This window comes from Erythrolamprus reginae, chromosome 2 (assembly GCF_031021105.1).
Source record: "Erythrolamprus reginae isolate rEryReg1 chromosome 2, rEryReg1.hap1, whole genome shotgun sequence".
In the NCBI taxonomy this organism is placed as follows: domain Eukaryota; kingdom Metazoa; phylum Chordata; class Lepidosauria; order Squamata; family Dipsadidae; genus Erythrolamprus; species Erythrolamprus reginae.
In genome coordinates this window covers 12104122-12125194 of record NC_091951.1, presented here as the reverse complement: position 1 = coordinate 12125194, position 21073 = coordinate 12104122, and the positions used below count along the sequence as shown (strand labels likewise).

Below are 21073 nucleotides of genomic sequence, written 5' to 3'. Positions count from 1 at the left end.
TTATATACTGTAATTGATACCTCTGACATTTTTCCATAGAAATAAATATCTTTGCTTTGAAAATGCCACCAAAAAAAGCCTTTGAGCATTTTTAGCCAGAGCGAAGGTCATTTGGGGTGTCTGAGGTAAAACACAGACTCACAGGGCTGGAAAGGACCTCAGAGGTCATCTAGTCCAACCCTCAGATCCAGGCAGGAGACCTAATACCATCCCAGTCTAACAGTTCTCCAGTCTGTTTTGGAAAACTTCCAGTGAGGGAGCTCTCACAATTCCTGGATGTCAGTTATTCCACTGATTGACTGTTCTCACTGTTAGGAAATTTCTCCTTCCTTCTGGGTTGGATCTCTCTTTCACAAGCTTCCACCCGTTGCTTCCTGTCCTGCTGCCTTGTGCTTTGGAGAAGAGGTCCATCCCTTCTTCTCTGGGGAAGCCCCTCAAGTGCTGGGAGACAGTTATTATGACACATACACCCCCTTCCCCAAATTCCTCTGTTGGATAGGCTGGGCCTCCATAGTTCTCTCAAGGGTTCTCCATCCCACTCAACCTTCCTTCATCATCTTTGTGGCTCCTCTCTGCACTCTTTCCAGGGTCTCAGCATCCTTTTTGGATCGTGGAGACCAGAACTGGACCAGCAGGCAAAGAGGAGCCTCACTAGTGCAGGATAAACCAGGACGATCCTTTCTCTGCTTCTTTTGATGTTGTTGCTCCTCTGTTGACACCAAGACTGCGTTGCTTTTTGGCAGCTCCACCTGATCCCCCACTGTTGGGTCTCCCCTCCCCCTCGCCTGCGCCCCTCCCCCCACAGGCCCAGAGAATCCGCTTGCTTTTCCCAGCCCCTCCCCCCAAGAGGCGGAACCCCTGGAAGGGGATTTCCAGATAGAACTTTCGCTTTCATCTCTGGCCGGTTGCACCTGGACGTCTGCCTAGCAACAATGACGACACGGAGATACATTTTTTCTACTGGCTGAACTTGCCCAATCGCCGCCTTTTCCTGGATTGTTGCGTTGCTGGTCACTCGGGGCGAGTCTTTGTTTGCCTGCGACTTTTCCGGAGAGCGGAGTGGAGGTTGAGGATCGGGGCAGGATGGCTCTGCGCTCTGCGCTCTTCTGGCTTCTGGTGCTGCTGGCCCTCGCCCTCCGGGACAGCTGCGATGGTGAGTCCCTCTGGGGCCTTCGGGGGTTCCGGCCCCTTCCCCCCTAAAAAAAGTTGATTCCCAGAAATAGAATCCTGATTCGGTCCTCTTTCTGGTCCGCTCCCCCTCCCATCCCTCTGGCCACTTTGAGATTCGGTCCCAAAGAGTTGAGGCCTCGAGGGGATTCCGTTGCCTCTGCCCCCACTCGCCCCCAGGAGAGCCCCCCTGGGAACAGGACAAAGTGGCCCCTCCAGAGGTCAGTCAAGTCTATCAGGGCGCCCCAAGAGCAGTTCTTTCCCTCCCCCAAAGTGGAGGTTGTCGGAAAGCGGCGTTTGCAGGTGATCAGATCAGATGAAGAACCTCCTGGCTGCCTTCACCCAACCCCTCCGCCTGGATCCCCTTTCCTGCCTTGGGAGGGGCTTTGGGGCTCTTTGGGGCTTCTGGTGCTGGGAAGACCCAGCTGGTTTCTCTAATGGGATCCGTGTCTTGGCAGATGCTGTTGTAGTGGATCGATCTGGGTTAAAGTCTTCCTGTGAATACAGCAGGATAAGAGTCTGGAGAGAAGCTCTTCTTAATAATCTTCCTTCCTTTCTGATTGTCTCTTTCTCCTGATCCCCACCATCACTTGGTCCTAAAATGAACCCCAATATCCCCAGAGCTTTTTTGGGGATGGGGCAGGCAGAGATTTGCCCCCCAAGAGTTTCCTTCTCCCATTGCAGAAGCTCCCAACATGGGACAGTTTGCAGAATCAAAAATGTTTACAATGTATTATTTATTTTTTGGTAATGGGGAACTTGGGGTGTTACTGGCTGTTTGCTCTGAGAGGTTATCAATATAGGAACTTTTCAAAAGACATTAAAAAAGGTTGGCAGGAATTTAAGGATGAAATAAGCTGCTTGGAGGTAAAAGGAGAGAAGACCTCTGGGTGGTGACCATGAAATGAGCCGCTTGCTTGGACACAGACAGGCCCAAACTCACCAGCCGTTCCTGACCGGAGGCACATTCACGATTGTCAGGATGACAAACCTATGCAAACCTGTGTTACAGTCACACGTGTCATTTCTGATTTGAGGAGGATTCAGGATTGTGAGTTACATCCACATGTTTCTCCTCTCAGGCAGACTTCAGCCTTGCTCATTGCTCAGCCCCACAAGGGGAAGAAGCAGGTTCTGGATCACGGAGGGTCCAATCTGATCCATTTGGATTCTGAAATCTCCCCAGAGCTGGAAGTGGATCTGGGGATCCCCAAAACCTCTGAGCAGCCCCTGGGATTGTGGGGAGGAGCAGGAAGGAGGAGGCCCAGGCCTTTGCCTTGAACTGGGAAGGACTGGGAGACCATACTGGAGGGAATGGGCAGAGGAACTGTTTATTTCCTGTGTAGACGCAGGTTCTGCCCAAATAAGTCCCGTGAATGATCCTGAAAATGATCTTTAAAATATTTGATGCCCTGGAAGAATTTTTGCTCTGAAGAGCTTTCAGAATAGACACCAACAAAGGGGCCTTGGAGATTTTCCAGGTGTTTCTGGGGAGAGGGGAATTCTGGGAGTTGTAGTCCACACTGAAGCCCAAGTGGCTGAGTTAGAGAAACTTTGAGTTAAGCCTTGAGAGTCGCTGGTGGATAATTGAGATCACAGAGAACCTCTGCATTGGAGACAAATTCCTTGTGTGTCCAGTCACACTTGGCCAATAAAGAATTCTACTATATTCTGTTCCATTCTATATTCTAGTTTATTCTTATTCCTATTCCCACCATCCTCCCAAATTGGCTGAGGGGCATTTCTGCCTTTCTTTGTGCTCCCAACGTGTTGGATCAGCTTCAAAACAGGAAAAGTGTCAGAGAAATTGAGATTCAGGATAAATCTGGTGTCTTTCTAGCACCTGGGAATTATGGCTTTGGACCCTAATTGGGTGGCTGGAATTCTTTATTTATTCTCTCTTGGGATAATCCCAGGTTTTCTGTGGCACAGCAATAGCACCAGTGCTTACATTTATATATCCAGTCCTGGATTTGCGACCACAATTGAGCCCAGAATTTATGTTGCTAAGTGAGAAATTTGTGTGTTTTGCCTCAATTTATGGCTTTTTTTTGCCACATTTGTTAAGGAAATCACTGTAGCTGTTAAACTAGTAACATGGTTTTTAAGTGAATGTGCTTCCCCATTGAGTTTGCTTGTCAGAGGTTGCAAAAAGAGATCACATGATCCCCGGGACTCTGTGACCATGATAAATATGAACCAGTTGTCAAGGATCTGAATTTTGATCCTGTGAAGAACATGGGGATGTTACAATGGTCCTAAGTGCTAAAAATGACCATCAGTTACTTTTTTCAGTGATGATGTAAACAGTCACTAAACGAACCATTGGAAGTGGAGGACTACCTGTATTCCACTTCACAGAGCTTTCAAGCCCACTCGAAGCAGTTGAATATGTCAGCCTAACAATCGACCTTGAGCAGGTCAGGATTGAACTCCTGGCTGTGGGCAGAATTAGCCTGCAATGCTGCATTCGAACCACTAGGCCTCCATGGCTCAAGGTGTGGGGATGAGCCCCACTGAGTCCTGGGCTCAAAGCCAAGTCCTGTTCAGATGCCTGAACTCTGGGACGGGAGGGGGAATTTCCCAATCGGGGGGTGAGGGGGAAAATGCTCCCTTCGCTCCCCCCTTTGCCTCCCCATAACTCATAGGCAAAGAGTTTGGGTTTCCTGTAAGGATCCCACGGCCTCTGGTCTCACCCCAATTCCCCCCTCCCTCCCCCTATTTTATAAAATCCCCCCTCAAATCTGCACCTATTCACAATCCATGTTGGGCCTCAGTGAAGTCAGAATGTTTTTTTTCCTCTTGGGGGGACCAGATGGGGGTTCCTGCTACGTTTTGAAGTTCTGGGGATGGAGCCCCCCCTCTTCCTGTGGGGCCCCTGCAGCCTCCGTGGGGCAGAGACTGAGCAATGCAGAAGGGGGTGGGGTGGAGGGTGCCTTGCTGGAAGGGAGGGAAACAATTGGAGGGCAGCACAGAACGTTTGGGGGTCCTGCTCTCTCTTTGTCTCTGCTTTCTTTTCCTTTCCTCTCTCTCTCCCCTCAAGCCCTCCAGAAGCTGCTCCTTTGCCTCTCGGTCACTCCCTCTTTCCACCCCGTGTTTTATTTCTCTCTCCCATCATCTCCCCCTTAGAAACATAGAAGACTGACGGCAGAAAAAGACCTCATGGTCCATCTAGTCTGCCCTTATACTATTTCCTGTATTTTATCTTAGGATGGATATATGTTTATCCCAGGCATGTTTAAATTCAGTTACTGTGGATTTACAGACCACGTCTGCTGGAAGTTTGTTTCAAGCATCTACTACTCTTTCAGTAAAATAATATTTTCTCAAGTTGCTTTTGATCTTTCCCCCAACTAACCTCAGATTGTGCCCCCTTGTTCTTGTGTTCACTTTCCTATTGAAAACACTTCCCTCCTGAACCTTCATTTTCTATTCTTCCTTCTTTCCAGACCTGGGAATGGGGCCTTCTGTGCCCCATAGAGCATCAGGGTCCTTGACTGAAGCCCCCTAACTTTGCCCCTCTGGGTCCCTTCCAGGCGCCTCCTCCCACTCCATGAAGTTTTTCTACACCGCAGTCTCGGAGCCCAGTCAGGGGCTGCCCCACTTTGTCACTGTGGGTTATGTGGATGATCAACTCTTCATTCACTATGACAGCCATAGCCAGAAGAAACAGCCTCGAGTCTCCTGGATGGAGAAGGTGGGGAAGGACGATCCAAAATATTGGGAGACAGAGACCCAGATATCTCGTTCCAATGAGGAGCTGTTCAGAGAAAACCTGGAGACTCTGAGGAATCGCTACAATCAGAGCGAAGGTGAGTGATGGGTCTGGTGATTACTCTGGCCCCATATTCCCCTCCCCAGGAACCAGAGGGGGGTCTATTCAAAGGGAAAGGCTGCTTCCACACCTTTTAAAAAGTATTTTTTAATATATTTATTCTTTTTCTCAAATCCATATAAGATTGTCCTTGTCTCCATAGCTGCCATGTTCTGCCAATTGCACTTAATGATCTTGGTGGATCTCCTGCTGTGGGGGAGGAAGGGAATCATAGGTCTCCCCCCCAAAAAAGGCAGTGGATCCTAATTAAAGTCTGGGGCAAGCAGGTCCTCATCCTTCTGTTTCCACCCCAGAGAAATAAGGGATCAAGTGCAGATCCACCTGGGATGACCAGATCCCTCTTTCCTTCACCCCCTATTTGGAGGGACGAGAGGGGCCCCAAAATTCCGGGAGCTTCTGTTCACCCTCCAGTTGGAAGGAGGGGCCAGGAAGACCCAATGGGGTGGGGGCTCTTAGGGGGGGCACAGGGCCAGGATCCTCCCAATCCTGAGAGGGAAAGACAGAGAAGAAAGGATCCTCCATTTGGGGCCCTTCCAGAATCTCTCAGAGCCTTCGTGGCTTCCCATCCTTGGTCCCTCAGGCTGAACTCCTGCCCTGCCCTCTTGGTGGGGCTGCCCTGGAGGGGGGGAGGCCTTCTTCAGCAGCCCCCCCCCTTCTGCCATCTTTGGGGGACAAGATTCACCTTCAAGGAACCTTATTTGGGGGCAGGGGCTGAAAGCACCTGTGTGTCCAGTGGGAGCCTCCTTTCCAGGCTAAAGAGCCCCAAATGTCCCAACCTTTCCTCAAAGGGGGGCTGCTTCCCCCCTCCCCTCGCCTGAGTCGCCTCCTCTGGACCTTCTCCAGCTCCCTCCTCTCCTTTTGGGGGTCTTTGGGCCACAACTGCTCCCAGTATTCCAGATGTGGTTGCTCTGCCTTGATTCATGTAAAGGCTTTGGGACATCAGCCTCTCTTGGGTTCTCCATACAATTTTAATGATACCTTGTTTGCCTCTTAAACTTTTAAAAATAATTTGCATTAAACCTTTTGAACAAAAGATAAAAGCTAATAGAAGGTAACATAGAGTAAAGGAGCAAAAGGAAACTAATAAAAGAAAAATAAATAAAAGTCCATTTTCCCCATGGGGAGATCAGGGAATCTCCTCTCGAGGGAAGGATCAGGCTGGAGCTCAGGAGGATCTTCCTCTTCCTCCAAAGGGAAGATCTCTGGCTGAGCAGAAGATGCAGAGAAAGGATCCCCTCCCCCGACATTCCTGGGTGGGGGAAGGGAGGGAAAACACTGGTCAGTTTAGTTCAACTGTCCTTCCAGGTAGTTTTTCCTTTAGATTTGAGAGTTCCTGGCGTCCTTCCTCCCTCTCAAGCCCAAACAGGAGTGGAACCATTTCAGGATTTCCTTTTGGTTTTTTCAAACATTCAGTTTTCTTTTAAATCCAAGAATCTGGTCACTTGAAGTCTCAATATCTTCTCCAGGGCCTTGCAAAGACTGTGGACTTCAAGCTCATTTCAAAGGCCAATAACTTTTCGAGTGTCCAGATCAGACTGAGCCACTTGCTGCTGTTGCTGAGGAAAATATTCCTTTGTGGCCCTTCAAGGCTTCATTCCCACATTGCACTAAACCATGGTTTGTTTCTGGTTAGATCAAAGTGGAAGCCAGACCCTTTGAGTTGCTGCTATTTGTGAACATAGTCTAAGATTTATGGTCACAGGGATCCATGCAAGCTTTTATGTAGATCTATCAGATCCTCTTTGAGACCACCAGATTCTCAGTCCCTCTTTGCAGCCGCAGATCCAGGCTCCTGTTCCCTCTCTGGGATCCCTTCCTTTCCCCCCAGAGGAACAGCAGAGAGAAAGATGGAAGGATCTCCGTCCCTCTGTTTCTTTTCCACTCCTCCTTCTCTCCGTCTCCCTTGGGATCCTCTGCTGCCTTTTCCAGATTCCCTTTTCCTGGGAAGGTTCAGGGACTCCGTCCTGGGGGGAGGGGAATGCAGGGAGGGAGGGGGAGGGAGGGGGGGAGGGAGGTTAGTGATGGGGGCTTCCTTTCCCTTGGACTCTGGGGAGGAAATGGGGGTGTCAGTGCCTCTGTCAAAGTCCTTGCAGGAAGGGGGGCAGCTCTGTCTATCTTCAGGACTCCAGAAACCATCCTCCTCTCTTGTCTTTCAGGCCTTCACACATTGCAGAGGATGTATGGCTGTGAGCTCCGGGGAGACAGGAGCAAAGGAGGGTTTGAGCAGTATGGCTACGAAGGGAGGACCTTCATCACCTTCGACAAGGAGACCCTCACTTGGGTGGCTCCCGACCCCCAGGCCCAGATCACCCAGAGGAAATGGGATGGTTTACCAGGATGGAATCAGAGATATAAGGCCTACCTGGAGGAAATCTGCATTGAGTGGCTGGAGAAGCACCTGTCCTATGGGAATGAGACGCTGCTGAGGACAGGTGAGCATCTGAATGGAGACTGGACTTTCCTCCTTTATGGCCGGATCTCTTGGACACATTCAGCCCCTTCGAGTCCCTGGTCTGCAGCCTGTTTTCTCCCTGGTGGGAATCCCCCCCCCCCCTCCAGCCTCTCTCCAGGACACGGGAAGCCCTGATTGGTTCTCACTACCAGGCAGCCATTCAGTGGACCAGGAAATGCAGCCTCTGCCTGGCAGGTGTCTGGGTGGGTCAGGCAGGAAAAGCCCTTGAGGGTGTCCAGTTCACTGCCCACAAGGAGGGAACCATTTGGGGCCATTCAGTGAAGCCCCCATTAGCCAAACTGAGTCGAGAGTGGTGGGTGCCCTTAATTCCCCCCCATCCCAATTAACTCACCTGGGCAAAAAGGCCATGGATGAGGGGTTATTTTCTTTCTGGGGGGGGGGGGGGGGTTCAGGGTGGAGCAAAATTTATGTCAATCTTTCTTTTAAGCCTCAAACAGGTTCCCACAATTCTCACTCAGCCTTTCCTCTTAACTCCCTTCAGGAACCCCCCCCCTCCCCACACAGGGGGACTCACATTATAATCTTTCCCTAGGATTTTTTATTAATTCACCATCTAGAACATCCCTCACCCCTCGGTCTCTCCCTTCCCCCCTGGGGCCCTTGATCCCTCCAGGATCAGCTCCATGAGATTAGGATCAATTGGGGAATTCCCCCCCCCCCACTTATCATCACCAACAGCCCCTCCCTGCCTGGGGAAGAGGACCCTCTCTCTCTTCCATTGGCCTCAATCTCTCTCTGCCCCCCCCCTTTTCAGAGACAAAATCTCTTTTCCAAATTGATCAGTGTGAGATTCCATTTGATCTCTATTCCCCTCAAAGTTGGGGTTGTGTCCAATTTCTGAGCCGCAGTCCCTTTGGGACTGGGCGGCATAGAAGTATGTATGTATGTATGTATGTATGTATGTATGTATGTATGTATGTATGTATGTATGAATAAATAAATAAATAAATAAATAAACAAAGAAATTCCCTTCTTTTTTATTAAAAGAAATTAATAATAAAACAAAAGCAAAATCTATTACTATTATTACTATCTTCTCCTCTTTTTCCATCCCTGTCTCCTCCCCCCTTGTGTGTGTGGTGTGTGTGTGTGTGTGTGTGTGTGTGTGTGAACTCTTGGACCATTTCCAATAACAGGTGAAGGCTATTGGAAATGGTTCAAGAGTTCACACACACACACACACACACACACACACACACACACGGCTGTTTTTTTTTCTCTGTTTTATTTGGGTGCTTTTTACCATATGCTTTAAATCAAGAGTCATTTCTCTCTCTTTCTCTCTCCCCCTCTTGCTCTCTCTCTCTTTTTCTCACTTTCTCTCTCTCTCTCTCTCTACACCTCGCTCTGTCTGTTGCTGTCTCTCTCTCCCTCACTCCCTCACTCTTTCTCTCTTGTTTTCTTTTTCTCTCTATTGCTTTCTTTCTCTCACTCTTTCTTTCTCTCTCTTGCTTTCTTTCTCTCTCTTGTGCTCTCTCTTGCTATCTCTCTCCCTCCCCCTCTTTTTCTCTCTCTCTCTTTCTCACTTACTTTCTCTCTCCTTCTCTTTCCATCTCGCTCTGTCTGTTGCTCTCTCTCTCTCTCTCTGTCAGCGAGGGGGCTGCGAGAGCGCTTTCTCCAAGTGCTTCGGGAACGCCTGCCTGCCTCTACTGCAGCCCCCTTGCTGAAAGCTCGGGACGAAAGCACTCCCAGCGAAGGGGCTGCAAGAGGGGCGGGGCAGGCATTCACGAAGCGTGAGGAGAAAACCCTCTTGCAGCCCCCTGGCTAGGAGCGCGGATGAGGAGGAGGAGAAGTCACAGCCGCCACCACCGTGGGAGAAGTCGCGCCCCAAGGCGGGAGGTGGAGAAAGCCGGAGAGGGGGCAAATCAGGCGGGTGGGAGGCAGCGGGGAGAGGCCAGGGGCGCAAGGGGGCCAGAGGCACCATGGGGAGGCAGGAGCGGCCGCGGCTCCCTTTCCTTCCACCCATGTCTACTGCGGGCTGGCAGGGGGATGGGGAGCGCGCACGGCGCCTCCACACTTTTGTCGCTCCCCGCCACCAACTCCAACGTCTGGCTCCTTGCGCGCCCTTGGGAAATGGTGTGTGTGTGGGGGGGGGGGTATTTTGGGGTGTGCGCTAGCGCGCGCGCGCTACTTACACAAGACAGTGGTTTTGTCCCTTGGAAAGAGGCCTGGAGCAGCCTCAGATTCAGGGGAGCAGAAGAGGATGCAGAAAGTAGAGAGAATCTTCTGTGTTGTGGCTGTTTTGAGAGGGAACCTAAGAGACCATCTCCACTCTCCCTCCCCTGAAGGGAGCAGCCCAAGATCAGCCAGAGGTCAAAGCAGACAGAGAGGAATTTCCTTGGACCCTCAATTTGCTGCTGGAGGTTTTTCAGGCTGAGTCTCTGGGAAGGACTCAAAATCAGGAGTTCTTGTGGTTGAGCGTTTTCCAGATTCGGAGCATTTCCCAAAACCCCTTGAGATGCTTCAGGTGTGGAGGGGGAAATAGGGGGAGAGTTTCCTGCCCCTGATTTTCTCACCCACCTTTCAGTCTCTGGAGGGGCTCAGAGTCAATTCCGGTGTTTCCGCAGAGCCTCCAGTGGTGACGATGAGCAGCAGGACGGAGGTGGAGGATGGGATGGAGACGCACGTCTGCCGGGTCCACGGCTTCTACCCCAGGGAGATCGATGCCTCCTGGATGAGGGACGGGGAGGTCTGGCTGCAGGACACCTTCCATGGGTTTCTGGCCCCCAATGCGGATGGGACCTACCACTACTGGATCAGCATCCGGGTCGACCCCAAAGAGAGGGGCCGCTATCAGTGCCGTGTGGAGCATGACGGCCTGCAGGATCCTCTGGACTTGGAGCTGAAGGGTGAGAGGCTGCAGGGAGGGAAAGGCCGGGCTCTTTGGCAGCCTGGAGGGGGTGGGAGAGAAATCTGACCCCAGGTGTGTCCAGATATGAACATGCCTGAGCTTTAATCCATTGGTTTTTCCATTGTTTGAGGTTGGTGAAGCTACAGGGACCAGACCCTAGAACTGACTTCAGGGGATAGAAAGGAAACTACAGAATCCCATCACAATACTTGGCCGATCCTGATGAAAGGCCCTTAGATCCTCTCTTAGGCCTCCCCTGGTTCTTCCTCCCAGCAGAAAAGCAGCAGTTACGTTGAGCACCAGAAATAGATTTGCTTTTGTTTACAATTGCCATCATCACCTGCCCACATCACCTCAAGGCTCGACTACTGTAATGCTTTCTACATGGGGCTACCTTTGAAAAGTGTTCGGAAACTTCAGATCGTGCAGAATGCAGCTGTGAGAGCAATCATGGTCTTCCCCAGTATTAGTCTATGTCACACCAACACTCCGCAGTCTGCATTGGTTGCCGCTCAGTTTCCGGTCACAATTCCAAGTGTTGGTTATGACCTATAAAGCCCTTCATGGCATCGGACCAGAATACATCCGGGACCGCCTTCTGCCGCACGAATCCCAGCGACCGGTTAGGTCATTATCATTTTATCATTTTTATCATTTTATTGGATTTGTATGCCGCCCCTCTCCGTAGACTCGGGGCGGCTAACAACAGTAGTAAAAACAACATGCGACAATCCAATACTAAAGGAGCTAAAAACCCTTATTTTAAAACCAATCATACATACGAACGTATCATACATAAATTGTGGAAGCCTAGGGGGAAAGAATATGTTAATTCCCCCATGCCTGACGACAGAGGTGGGTTTTAAGCAACTTTCGAAAGGCAAGAAAGGTGGGGGCTATTCTAATCTCTGGGGAAAGTTGGTTCCAGAGGGCCAGGGCCGCCACAGAGAAGGCTCTTCCCCTGGGTCCTGCCAAACGACATTGTTTAGTTGACGGGACCTGGAGAAGGCCAACTCTGTGGGACCTAATTGGTCGCTGGGATTCGTGCGGCAGAAGGCGGTCCCGGATATAACCTGGCCCGGTGCCATGAAGGGCTTTATAGGTCATAACCAACACTTTGAATTGTGACCAGAAACTGATCGGCAACCAATGCAGACTGCGGAGTGTTGGTGTGACATGGGCATATTTAGGGAAGCCCATGATTGCTCTCGCAGCTGCATTCTGTACGATCTGAAGTTTCCGAACACTTTTTAAAGGTAGCCCCATGTAGAGAGCGTTACAGTAGTCGAGCCTCGAGGTGATGAGGGTATGAGTGACTGTGAGCGGTGACTCCCGATCCAAATAGGGCCGCAACTGGTGCACCAGGCGAACCTGGGAACCCCCCCCCTTCACCACAGCTGAAAGATGTTTCTCTAATGTGAGCTGTGGATTGAGGAGGACGCCCAAGTTGCGGACCCTCTCTGAGGGGGTTAGTAATTCCCCCCCCCAGGATAATGGATGGACAGATGGAATTGTCCTTGGGAGGCAAAACCCACAGCCAGGGTTATCAGGGTTGAGTTTGAGTCTGTTGACACCCATCCAGACCCCAACAGCCTCCAGACACCGGCACATCACTTCCACTGCTTCATTGACTGGACAAGGGGTGGAGATGTAAAGCTGGGTATCATCTGCATATTGATGATACCTCACCCCATGCCCTTGGATGATCTCACCCAGTGGTTTCATGTAGATATTAAATAGCAGGGGGGAGAGGACCGACCCCTGAGGCACCCCACAAGGGAGCAACCTAGAGGTCTACCTCTGACCCCCCACTAACACCGACTGCGACCGACCAGAGAGGTAGCAGGAGAACCACTGAAGAACAGTGCCTCCCACTCCCAACCCCTCCAGCCGGCGCAGAAGGATACCATGGTCGATGGTATCGAAAGCCACTGAGAGGTCAAGGAGCACCAGGACAGAGGATGAACCCCTGTCCCGGGCCCACCAGAGATCATCCATCAGAGCGACCAAAGCAGTTTCCGTGCTGTAGCCGGGCCTGAATCCAGAATGCTGAGGACCTAGATAATCGGCTTCTTCCAAGGATCGCTGGAGTTGAAGTGCCACCACCTTCTCAACAACCTTCCCCATAAAGGAAAGGTTGGAGACTGGGCGGTAGTTATTAAGCACGGCTGGGTCCAGAGAAGGCTTCTTGAGGAGGGGGCACAAGAGTGCCTCCTTATAAAGGGCCAGAAAGGACCCCCTCCCCAAGAAGGCATTGACAATCTCCTGGACCCAGCTCCGTGTCACCTCTCGACTGGCCAAAACCAACCAAGAGGGACACGAATCCAGTAAACAGGTGGCGGAACTCACAGCTCCAATGGCCTTGTCCACTTCATCAGGTGTCACCAAGTCAAACTCCGCCCAGACAGATGGACAAAGACGTTTAGCCCCAGTCACCTCGACTGACTCATTGTCACTCGACTCTGTTTCCCAATTGGAGTCGAGGTCCACCCGGATCCGAGCGATTTTATCAGCGAAAATCGTGTTAAAATCCTCGGCACTACTCTGCAAGGGCTCCCCAACTCCCCTCTGATTAAGAAGGGAGTGGGTCACCCTAAACAGAGCGGCCGGGCGGGATTCCGCTGATGCAATCAAGGCGGCATGATACGCGCATCTTGCCGCCTTGAGCGCCACTTTGTAAGTCTTAATATGAGCTCTTACAAGTGTTTGATCGGATTCAGACTTACTCTTCCTCCATCGCTTCTCTAGACGTCTCTTCTGGCGTTTCAACTCCCGGAGCTCCTCGTTGAATCATGGGGCTCTACGGGGTCTAACGCCACGGAGAGGTCGCAACGGCGTAGAGTCGGTCTTCTCTGGGTCCCGTCGACTAAACAATGTCATCTGGCGGGACCCAGGGGAAGAGCCTTCTCTGTGGCGGCCCCGACCCTCTGGAACCAGCTCTCCTCAGAGATCAGAATTGCCCCCACCCTCCTTGCCTTTCGTAAGCTCCTTAAAACCCACCTCTGTCATCAGGCTTGGGGGAACTGAACTACCCTTTTCCCCCTAGGCCTATACAATTTATGCATGGTATGTTTGTTTGTATGTTTGGTTTTAAATAAGGGTTTTTAAATTATTTTAAACATTAGATTTGTTATATGCTGTTTACTACTGTTGTTAGCCGCCCCGAGTTTATGGAGAGGGGCGGCATACAAATCTAATAAATAAATAAATAAATAAAGTGGAAGAATCAGGAGGAATCTGGTAGCCCCTTTTCTGAAGGCAAATTTTGGCTGGACAGATGGACATCAGGACTCAGAAAAGAGGCTCCCAAGTCTGAGCTTTTTCCCATCAGAGACTAACAGGGTTTCCTGCTATAAAGGTCAAAAGGTCACTGTGTTGCTTCTCTAAGAAAGAACTTGCACATTATTTTATAATACAATATGTGAATTCCTCAGGCTCAGCATAAAACATCTCCCCAGGCCTATATAGAAACATAGAAACATAGAAGACTGACGGCAGAAAAAGACCTCATGATCCATCTAGTCTGCCCTATTTTCTGTATTTTATCTTAGGATGGATATATGTTTATCCCAGGCATGTTTAAATTCAGTTACTGTGGATTTATCAGCCACGTCTGCTGGAAGTTTGTTCCAAGGATCTACTACTCTTTCAGTAAAATAATATTTTCTCATTTTGCTTTTGATCTTTCCCCCAACTAACTTCAGAATGTGTCCCCTTGTTCTTCCCTCCTGGACCTTATTTAACCCTTTAACATATTTAAATGTTTCGATCATGTCCCCCCTTTTCCTTCTGTCCTCCAGACTATACAGATTGAGTTCATGAAGTCTTTCCTGATACGTTTTATGCTTAAGACCTTCCACCATTCTTGTAGCCCGTCTTTGGACCTGTTCAATTTTGTCAATATCTTTTTGTAGGTGAGGTCTCCAGAACTAAACACAGTATTCCAAATGTGGTCCAAATATAGTTTTATGTATGGTATGCTTGTATGTTTTTTAAATAATGGTTTTGACAGTTTTTTAATGCAATGGGATCTTAGTTTATAGTTTTTAACTATTACATTTGTACACATATTTTTTTATTTGTATTCTGTGAGCCGCCCCGTCTTGGGAGAAGTGCGGCATACAAGTGTAATAAATAATAATAATAATAATAATAATAATAATAACAACAACAATAATTTAAAACCCTGTGTTGCTTCTCTAAGAAAGAACTTGCACATTATTTTGATATGAGAATTCCTGAGGCTCAGCACCCAAGGGGAAAAGCCCCCTCTCAAAGAACTCTGCATATGCTCAGAAGTGTCCCAAACCTACACCAGATTTCCAAAGTTTCAAAATTCAAATTGAAACTCCATTTTTTAAATTGATGATTGTCACGATGCAGGAAATAATCAAATTTAATTGCTCTTTCTCCCAATTCAGAACCCACCGATTCAAAATCCAACCTTTGGCTCATCATTATCGGCTGCGTTGTGGCTGCTCTGGTTGTGGTGGGTGTGATTGCTGGGATTGCTGGGTTCCTGGTGTTCTTCAGTAAGTATCTTTTTTGGGGGGGGGGATGATGGAAGGAAGATGGGGAGATTCCCCCCAAGTCTTTCCCTTTGGGGAGCTCCTTCTGGGCCTCCTTCTGTCCTGTTGTCCCAGCCCTCTTGGGGAGCATCTGAGATCTCAGCCTCTTGCTGGGACTCCAGTCTCGGTTCAGCTGAGTCTGAGATTCAGGCAGTCTGAGGTTCTTCTGAGTTGGGAAGAGGCCTCCCAGTTCCTCTGTCCCCCTCAAAGGCTTTGACCAAAGAGCAGCAGAGAAGGGTTTCCATGGGAACCTCCCTCCCCTACCAGCTGCTTCCCCCAATTCCCCTCCCTCCATCTCGGAGGCAGCAGGTCTCTCTTGGGGCGAATCAGGAGATACATCTGTATTTTGAAGATCTTTCTGTCTTTATTGATGGGACAAAGTGACTGTGAAATATCTCCTGGGGTTCTTCCACCTACGGAGGGAGAGTTTGGATGATCTCTGGTGGATCCTTTTGAGCTTTCACTGATTTTTGTCCTTGCAGAGAAACATCAGGATGGCTACAAAGCAGCATCAAGTGAGTGATTTGTCCTCTTTCCTTGTAATGTCAGCGAACCAAATAGCACCTGAGAAATAAATCAAAGTCCACGCCTGAGCTTTCACGCAGGGGTTGATTTATTAACAAAGCCATTTCTGGATTTCAGCTTGATCATTGCAACTCTTAAGATTCCCTTATGATTACATCTAGGTTAAAGTTCATATCATATCCCCACTCCCACAAGTGCAATCCTGTGGACCCATCCAGTGCAGGGACCCCTATTTCCTTCCTAGTTCAGTAACCTTGGACTCTGCGTAATGTGTGGTATTATAATCTCTCTCTCTCTCACACACACACACACACCCCTCCCGTTTCTCTATCACTGCTAATTGTATGTCAGGCCAACCTCTGACTTCACATAATAACTTTTGGCCTGACACTCCAACTTAGAGCAGGGAAACCATCAGTTGAGTGTGTGTGTGTGTGTGTGTGTGTGAGAGAGAGAGAGAGAGAGAGAGAGTGTTGTATGTGCTATCTTCCTCTTCCTCCTAAGAACCAGGCTGGGGAAGATAGGCCCCCTTTTCATTACAGCCAGGCTCTTCTTGGAAGTGGAGCCCTCAAGGAGAAACATCTGGGAGAAGGAACCTTCAAGAAGGTGAGCAGATCCAGATGGTGGAAGGTCCCTCTGACTGAGAACATGCTCTGTTTCCCAAGTAGGCAGAAGGGAAAGGCTTGGCCAAATGAGAGTCAGAAGCTCCATAAAATTAGGTGTCAAAAGGGGTCATATTGAGGGAAAAGGAGCTTTGGGGGATGTCAGCTGGATCTCCTCTTGGTCTCCCATCACAAAGGCTGTTTAAGTAAGAAATGGTTAAAAAAAGAACTTTGGATCCATCTGTATCTTTTTAGGTCAGCTCTGCCTTCTGGCTTAGTGTGATATATATACAAATTTTAAGAATTATTTTCGATGCCAAAACATTTTAGCCAAAACAATTTGGTCCAAACTCTCCCCATGTATTTGTGAGTCTTTGATTGTGTGTGAGAGAGAGAAAGGGAGGGAGGGAGGAGAAAGGGAGGAAGGGAGAAAGGGAGGGAGGAGAAAGGGAGGAAGGGAGAAAGGGAGGGAGAGGGAAAAGGAGGGAGAGAGAAAGGGAGGGGGAGGGAAAAGGAGGGAGAGAGAAAGGGAGGGGGAGGGAAAAGGAGGGAGAGAGAAAGGGAGGGGGAGGGAAAGGGAGGGAGAGAGAAAGGGAGGGAGAGGGAAAAGGAGGGAGAGAGAAAGGGAGGGAGAGGGAAAAGGAGGGAGAGAGAAAGGGAGGGGGAGGGAAAAGGAGGGAGAGAGAAAGGGAGGGGGAGGGAAAAGGAGGGAGAGAGAAAGGGAGGGGGAGGGAAAGGGAGGGAGAGAGAAAGGGAGGGGGAGGGAAAGGGAGGGAGGGAGAAAGGGAGGGAGAGGGAAAAGGAGGGAGAGAGAAAGGGAGGGGGAGGGAAAAGGAGGGAGAGAGAAAGGGAGGGGGAGGGAAAGGGAGGGAGAGAGAAAGGGAGGGGGAGGGAAAAGGAGGGAGGGGGCTGGGGTCAGAAAGAGCTGAGCTTCTCCACCTCTAAGCCAAGAGAGAGACTTTCTCACCTTCTTTTTCTTTCCTTCTTTTCCAGCAAGTGACAAAGGATCCAGCAGTTCAGAGCAGGGTAAGTGGGAGGGAGCGACTCCTGCTGCTGCCTCAGCCATTCGGTCTCTTTGCAAGACTTTGGGGGGATGGGGATTCAGGATTGGATTGGATTCAGGCAGGGGAATTCAGGCAGCCCAGAGTCTGTATGGTGGAGCCTTGACCCCCATTGGAGGAAAAAGCCCTCAAGTCTTTGAGGGGAAACAGGGAAATTACTGGCAATGCCATGATCCCTAGTGGTTAGAGATTCTTCTGGTGGCAGAGCTGAGACCTGGCTGACTCTGGAGGGGGTGGGTGTCCTTCTCTCAGAGATGTCCTCATCTGGATTTAATGTTTGGCCCCAACTGAGAGTCCAGGGCAGAGGAAGTGGGGTTCAGTGGTCATCTGATAATCTCTTTTGGCACTTGGGCTTTTGAAACATAGAAACGTAGAAGATTGACAGCAGAAAAAGACCTCATGGTCCATCTAGTCTGCCCTTATACTATTACCTGTATTTTATCTTAGGATGGATATGTTTATCCCAGGCATGTTTAAATTCAGTTACTGTGGATTTACCAACCACGTCTGCTGGAAGTTTGTTCCAAGCATCTACTACTCTTCCAGTAAAATAATATTTTCTCACGTTGCTTCTGATCTTTCTTCCAAATAACCTCAGATTGTGCCCCCTTGTTCTTGTGTTCACTTTCCTATTAAAAACACTTCCCACCTGAACCTTCTTTAACCCTTTAACATATTTAAATGTTTCAATCATGTCCCCCCTTTCCCTTCTGTCCTCCAGACTCTACTTTCGCTTCCCAGGTTTCTGGTTGTGACTCTTTGTTTCTGACTTTGGGCTCACAGGACCAGTTGGGCCTGTTGCTACTGTACCAGCCTCTCTGATGCATGGCCACCTCCCTGCCTCAGCTGCTGGGGACCATCTCAGGGTTGGCATGGAGTTGCCCAGGATTATGGTTCTCCTGGGAGACTTCAACCGGCCATCCCTGGGTTTGGCCTCGGAAGCAGCCCAGGAGTTCATGGCCTCCCTGGTGTCTGTGGGTCTCTCCCATATCGTCCTGGGTCTGATTCGAGACCACAATCACACACGGGACATGATCTTGTTGTCAGACCAAAGGCAACATTGATCTGATGGGGGAATCTGGTTTTTATTTATTGATTTAAATGTTCTACATGGCAGTTTATTGAATTTTTCTGTGAGCTGCCTAGAGTCACCTTAATGAGATATTTGGGGTGGAAGCTTAATTAATTAATAAAAAGTTTTACATCCTCTGAGAAGTTTGTGAAGCTGAAGAAGTTTAATGGTGAAGAGAGAGATTTGTCCTCCTCAAAGGAAAAGACATTGATTCATTCTGTGTCTTTATCTCCAATCCAGGGAGCAACCAGGCCGTTTAGCAGCCCCCCCCCTTGCAGGTGAGTGGTGTGGTGGGGGCCATGTGGGGGGGGAGGGGAAAAGGGCTTTGGAGTCCAAGGACCAAGTGGGGGTGAAGATACTTTGGAAGTGCCTCTTCTCTCTCCTATTCACAAACACTGGAAGGGAAGGGATTTAGGGGAGGGGGCTCGGGGGAGGGGTCTTCTTGCCCCCAAACTCTGATCCTCTGGCAGCTCTCAGGCTCTGTGACTGTCTGGATCCAACTAACCCTTGGATACTTTCTCCTTCCTCTTTGTAGTGGACACTCCCAGCATAAAGAGAGAGGAAGGAAGATGGATCTGCCTTATTCTGAATTGGGCCGGACTCTTAGGTGACCCTTCCTGCATGCTGGAACCAGGAGAGATTTTGGGTCTTTGATCATTGCTTTTATCATTCAATCAGTAACCTTTTAAATTTATGATTGAGGAGCAGAGAAGAAAAGAATATATTATGTTACTAATTGTTGGATTAAAATATTTGAAATTGGATTTTGTAGATAATAGTTTATAATAGATACTGTGGATTGCATAACCCCCTTAATGGGCTTCTGCTGATTATTCTTAGTGGAGAAAGATTAGAGGTTAAAGATGAGATTTTAGAAATGGGTTTATAGAGAATGGGGTGAGGAAGAGGATGAAGAGTTTCTTGGTTTTACTTTAAGAGAGATTTATAAGTTGTTAATTTCATGATGCTTGTGGGGGATAAAGGTGGAGGTTTCTATCTTTTTTCCTTGTGTGTGTTTTATGTTTAACGTAATCTCCCATTAAACTATTACTAGCTGTGTGCTTTCTGAGATTTTTGTCACTAAAATAATTAATGTACTTTTAAGCGATTATTGCAGAGTTAATTGAGTTATAGGGTAACACAAAATTTGACAAATAATCAGTATACAGAGTGTAGCGTTTGACACTTATTTTTTATCGATTGCCATTTATGGATTTTCATGATTTAGAAAAATGGAAGGTGAGATCAATTGCACTGTCAGGCTGCTACCTCCGCATATATTGTAATTTTGCCAAAATTGTTTTCTGAAAATAAATGATTTCTTCTACTCTTACCTGAGTTGCATGTTTGAGGAGGTTGAAATTAGAAAGCATTTTACTCTACTTTGTTGATCAGAGACTCCAATTCCAATTTCACTTTGAGTGGGAGGAAAGGGAGAAACTAAGGCAAAAGTTGGAAGGAGTGAGAACTTGGAGGGGGGGGGGCTCCTGTGTGCTCCTTTGGGGAGGAGGCAGCCATTTTGTTCCTGTGTCTGGATGTTTCTCTACAATCCCCAAGGTCATCTGTAAAATGTCTGCTTGCTCTTGGCTTTGTGGTGGCAACAACAGAGGCTGCTTTTCCCTCAAATCCACCCTTGGCTCAGGCTGTTGGTCAAGTGGCTGGTCTTTGAGCCTCATCCAGGGGCTCTTCAGGAGACAGGGGGTTCAGTGACCAGCCATAGGTGTCCTGGTCCCCTTGCAGAAGGGCAGCTTCTCCTGCTTCTGGGAGGTCATCTCTGGGCTCCTCAGCTGCCTAATATGATGTGGTGGGGGAACCCTGATTGATGGGAAAGTTGTCCCCCATATTACAGGGGATGCTTTGGGGGCACGGAGGAATGAAAAGGGTGGGGGTCTTCCCTCTCCCTCCCCTTCGACTAGCCATCTTTGAAAGCATAAAAGGTAAACTTGAAAGCACTTATTCTGTGAGCCCCCCTGAGTTTTCGGAGAAGGGTGGCATACAAATCTAATAAATTGAATTGAATTGAATTGAATTGAATTTGAAAGAATTCAGTGCATATTTTTGCGTCTTCTACTGATTCAAAAGTTTTAGAAATTTATGTCTTAAGTAGAATGTATGACTGCCCAGCTCACATAAGAGGCTCTGGTCAGCCAACGTAATAAAAATATCAATACAAGAACCAAAATCCTCAGAGAGGGGGGGCATCAGGGATGGGCCACACCCCAGAATGATGGAACCACTGTTCCAGTGGCAGAAATGGAGCGTGTAGCCTCCCTCCATTGCCACCAGGCATCCATGCACCATGCACGTGCAACCGGTGTGATTCTGGCGATTCCGGCGTGGTTTTTCTGCGTGGCCTGCCTACTGCTTTCCCGCGCCACTGTGGGAGAATAAACCAGGCCATGCAGCTGGAGCTTGGACCCTGCATGGTGGCCCATCTTCTCAGCAGGAGAGCAGTGCACTCAAGGTAAGGCAGTGGCACAATGGAGCTGATGGGAGACAAGAGGACTACCCGATGGGATGAGCAGTGAGGTGAAGCAGGCGAGCAGACGGGATGAGTGGCAGCTGTCTACTTACCTGCCGGTTTCTGTGGGTTTTTGTGCTTCTGTGTGAGATTGGGCTTCTACGCATGCGTTCTGGTAGCGCCGGGAATGGTGGCCCACCACTGGGTAACATATAAATCCAATAAATAAATAAATAAATAAAATAATAAATAAAAGACAATAAATAAAATGCATGAAAGAAAAATGAGCACCAAGGATAAACCAGTCAGCCACAAATTCATTCAGTTTAGTCTACAGGGAGTCCTCGAATTACAACAGTTCATTTAGCGACTGTTTGAACTTACAGCAGGATTGGGGAAAATAGCTGCCATAAAATCAAACATTCTTCCAAGGTTTCTTTATCTATTTCAAGTTGCTC

General features: G+C 48.9%; 1 protein-coding gene and 1 long non-coding RNA gene across 2 annotated transcripts; one reads left to right on the top strand and one right to left on the bottom strand.

The window, feature by feature from the left end:
- Nucleotides 1–989: 989 nt before the first annotated feature.
- On the top strand, nt 990–19487 carry LOC139159728 (patr class I histocompatibility antigen, B-2 alpha chain-like). The gene is made up of 9 exons (XM_070737086.1): nt 990–1153; nt 4704–4979; nt 7159–7434; nt 10043–10324; nt 14748–14858; nt 15377–15409; nt 17015–17047; nt 18395–18432; nt 18690–19487. The coding sequence occupies exons 1-8, from the start codon at nt 1084–1086 to the stop codon at nt 18412–18414; spliced, it is 1101 nt and encodes a 366-aa protein (XP_070593187.1). The 5' UTR covers nt 990–1083; the 3' UTR covers nt 18415–18432; nt 18690–19487.
- LOC139159754 (uncharacterized) lies at nt 15237–20816 on the bottom strand. The gene is made up of 2 exons (XR_011557845.1): nt 20729–20816; nt 15237–15458 (listed from the first exon to the last, which is right to left on the bottom strand). It is a non-coding gene; the product is annotated as an uncharacterized lncRNA (long non-coding RNA).
- Between the last annotated feature and the right edge of the window lie 257 nt (nt 20817–21073).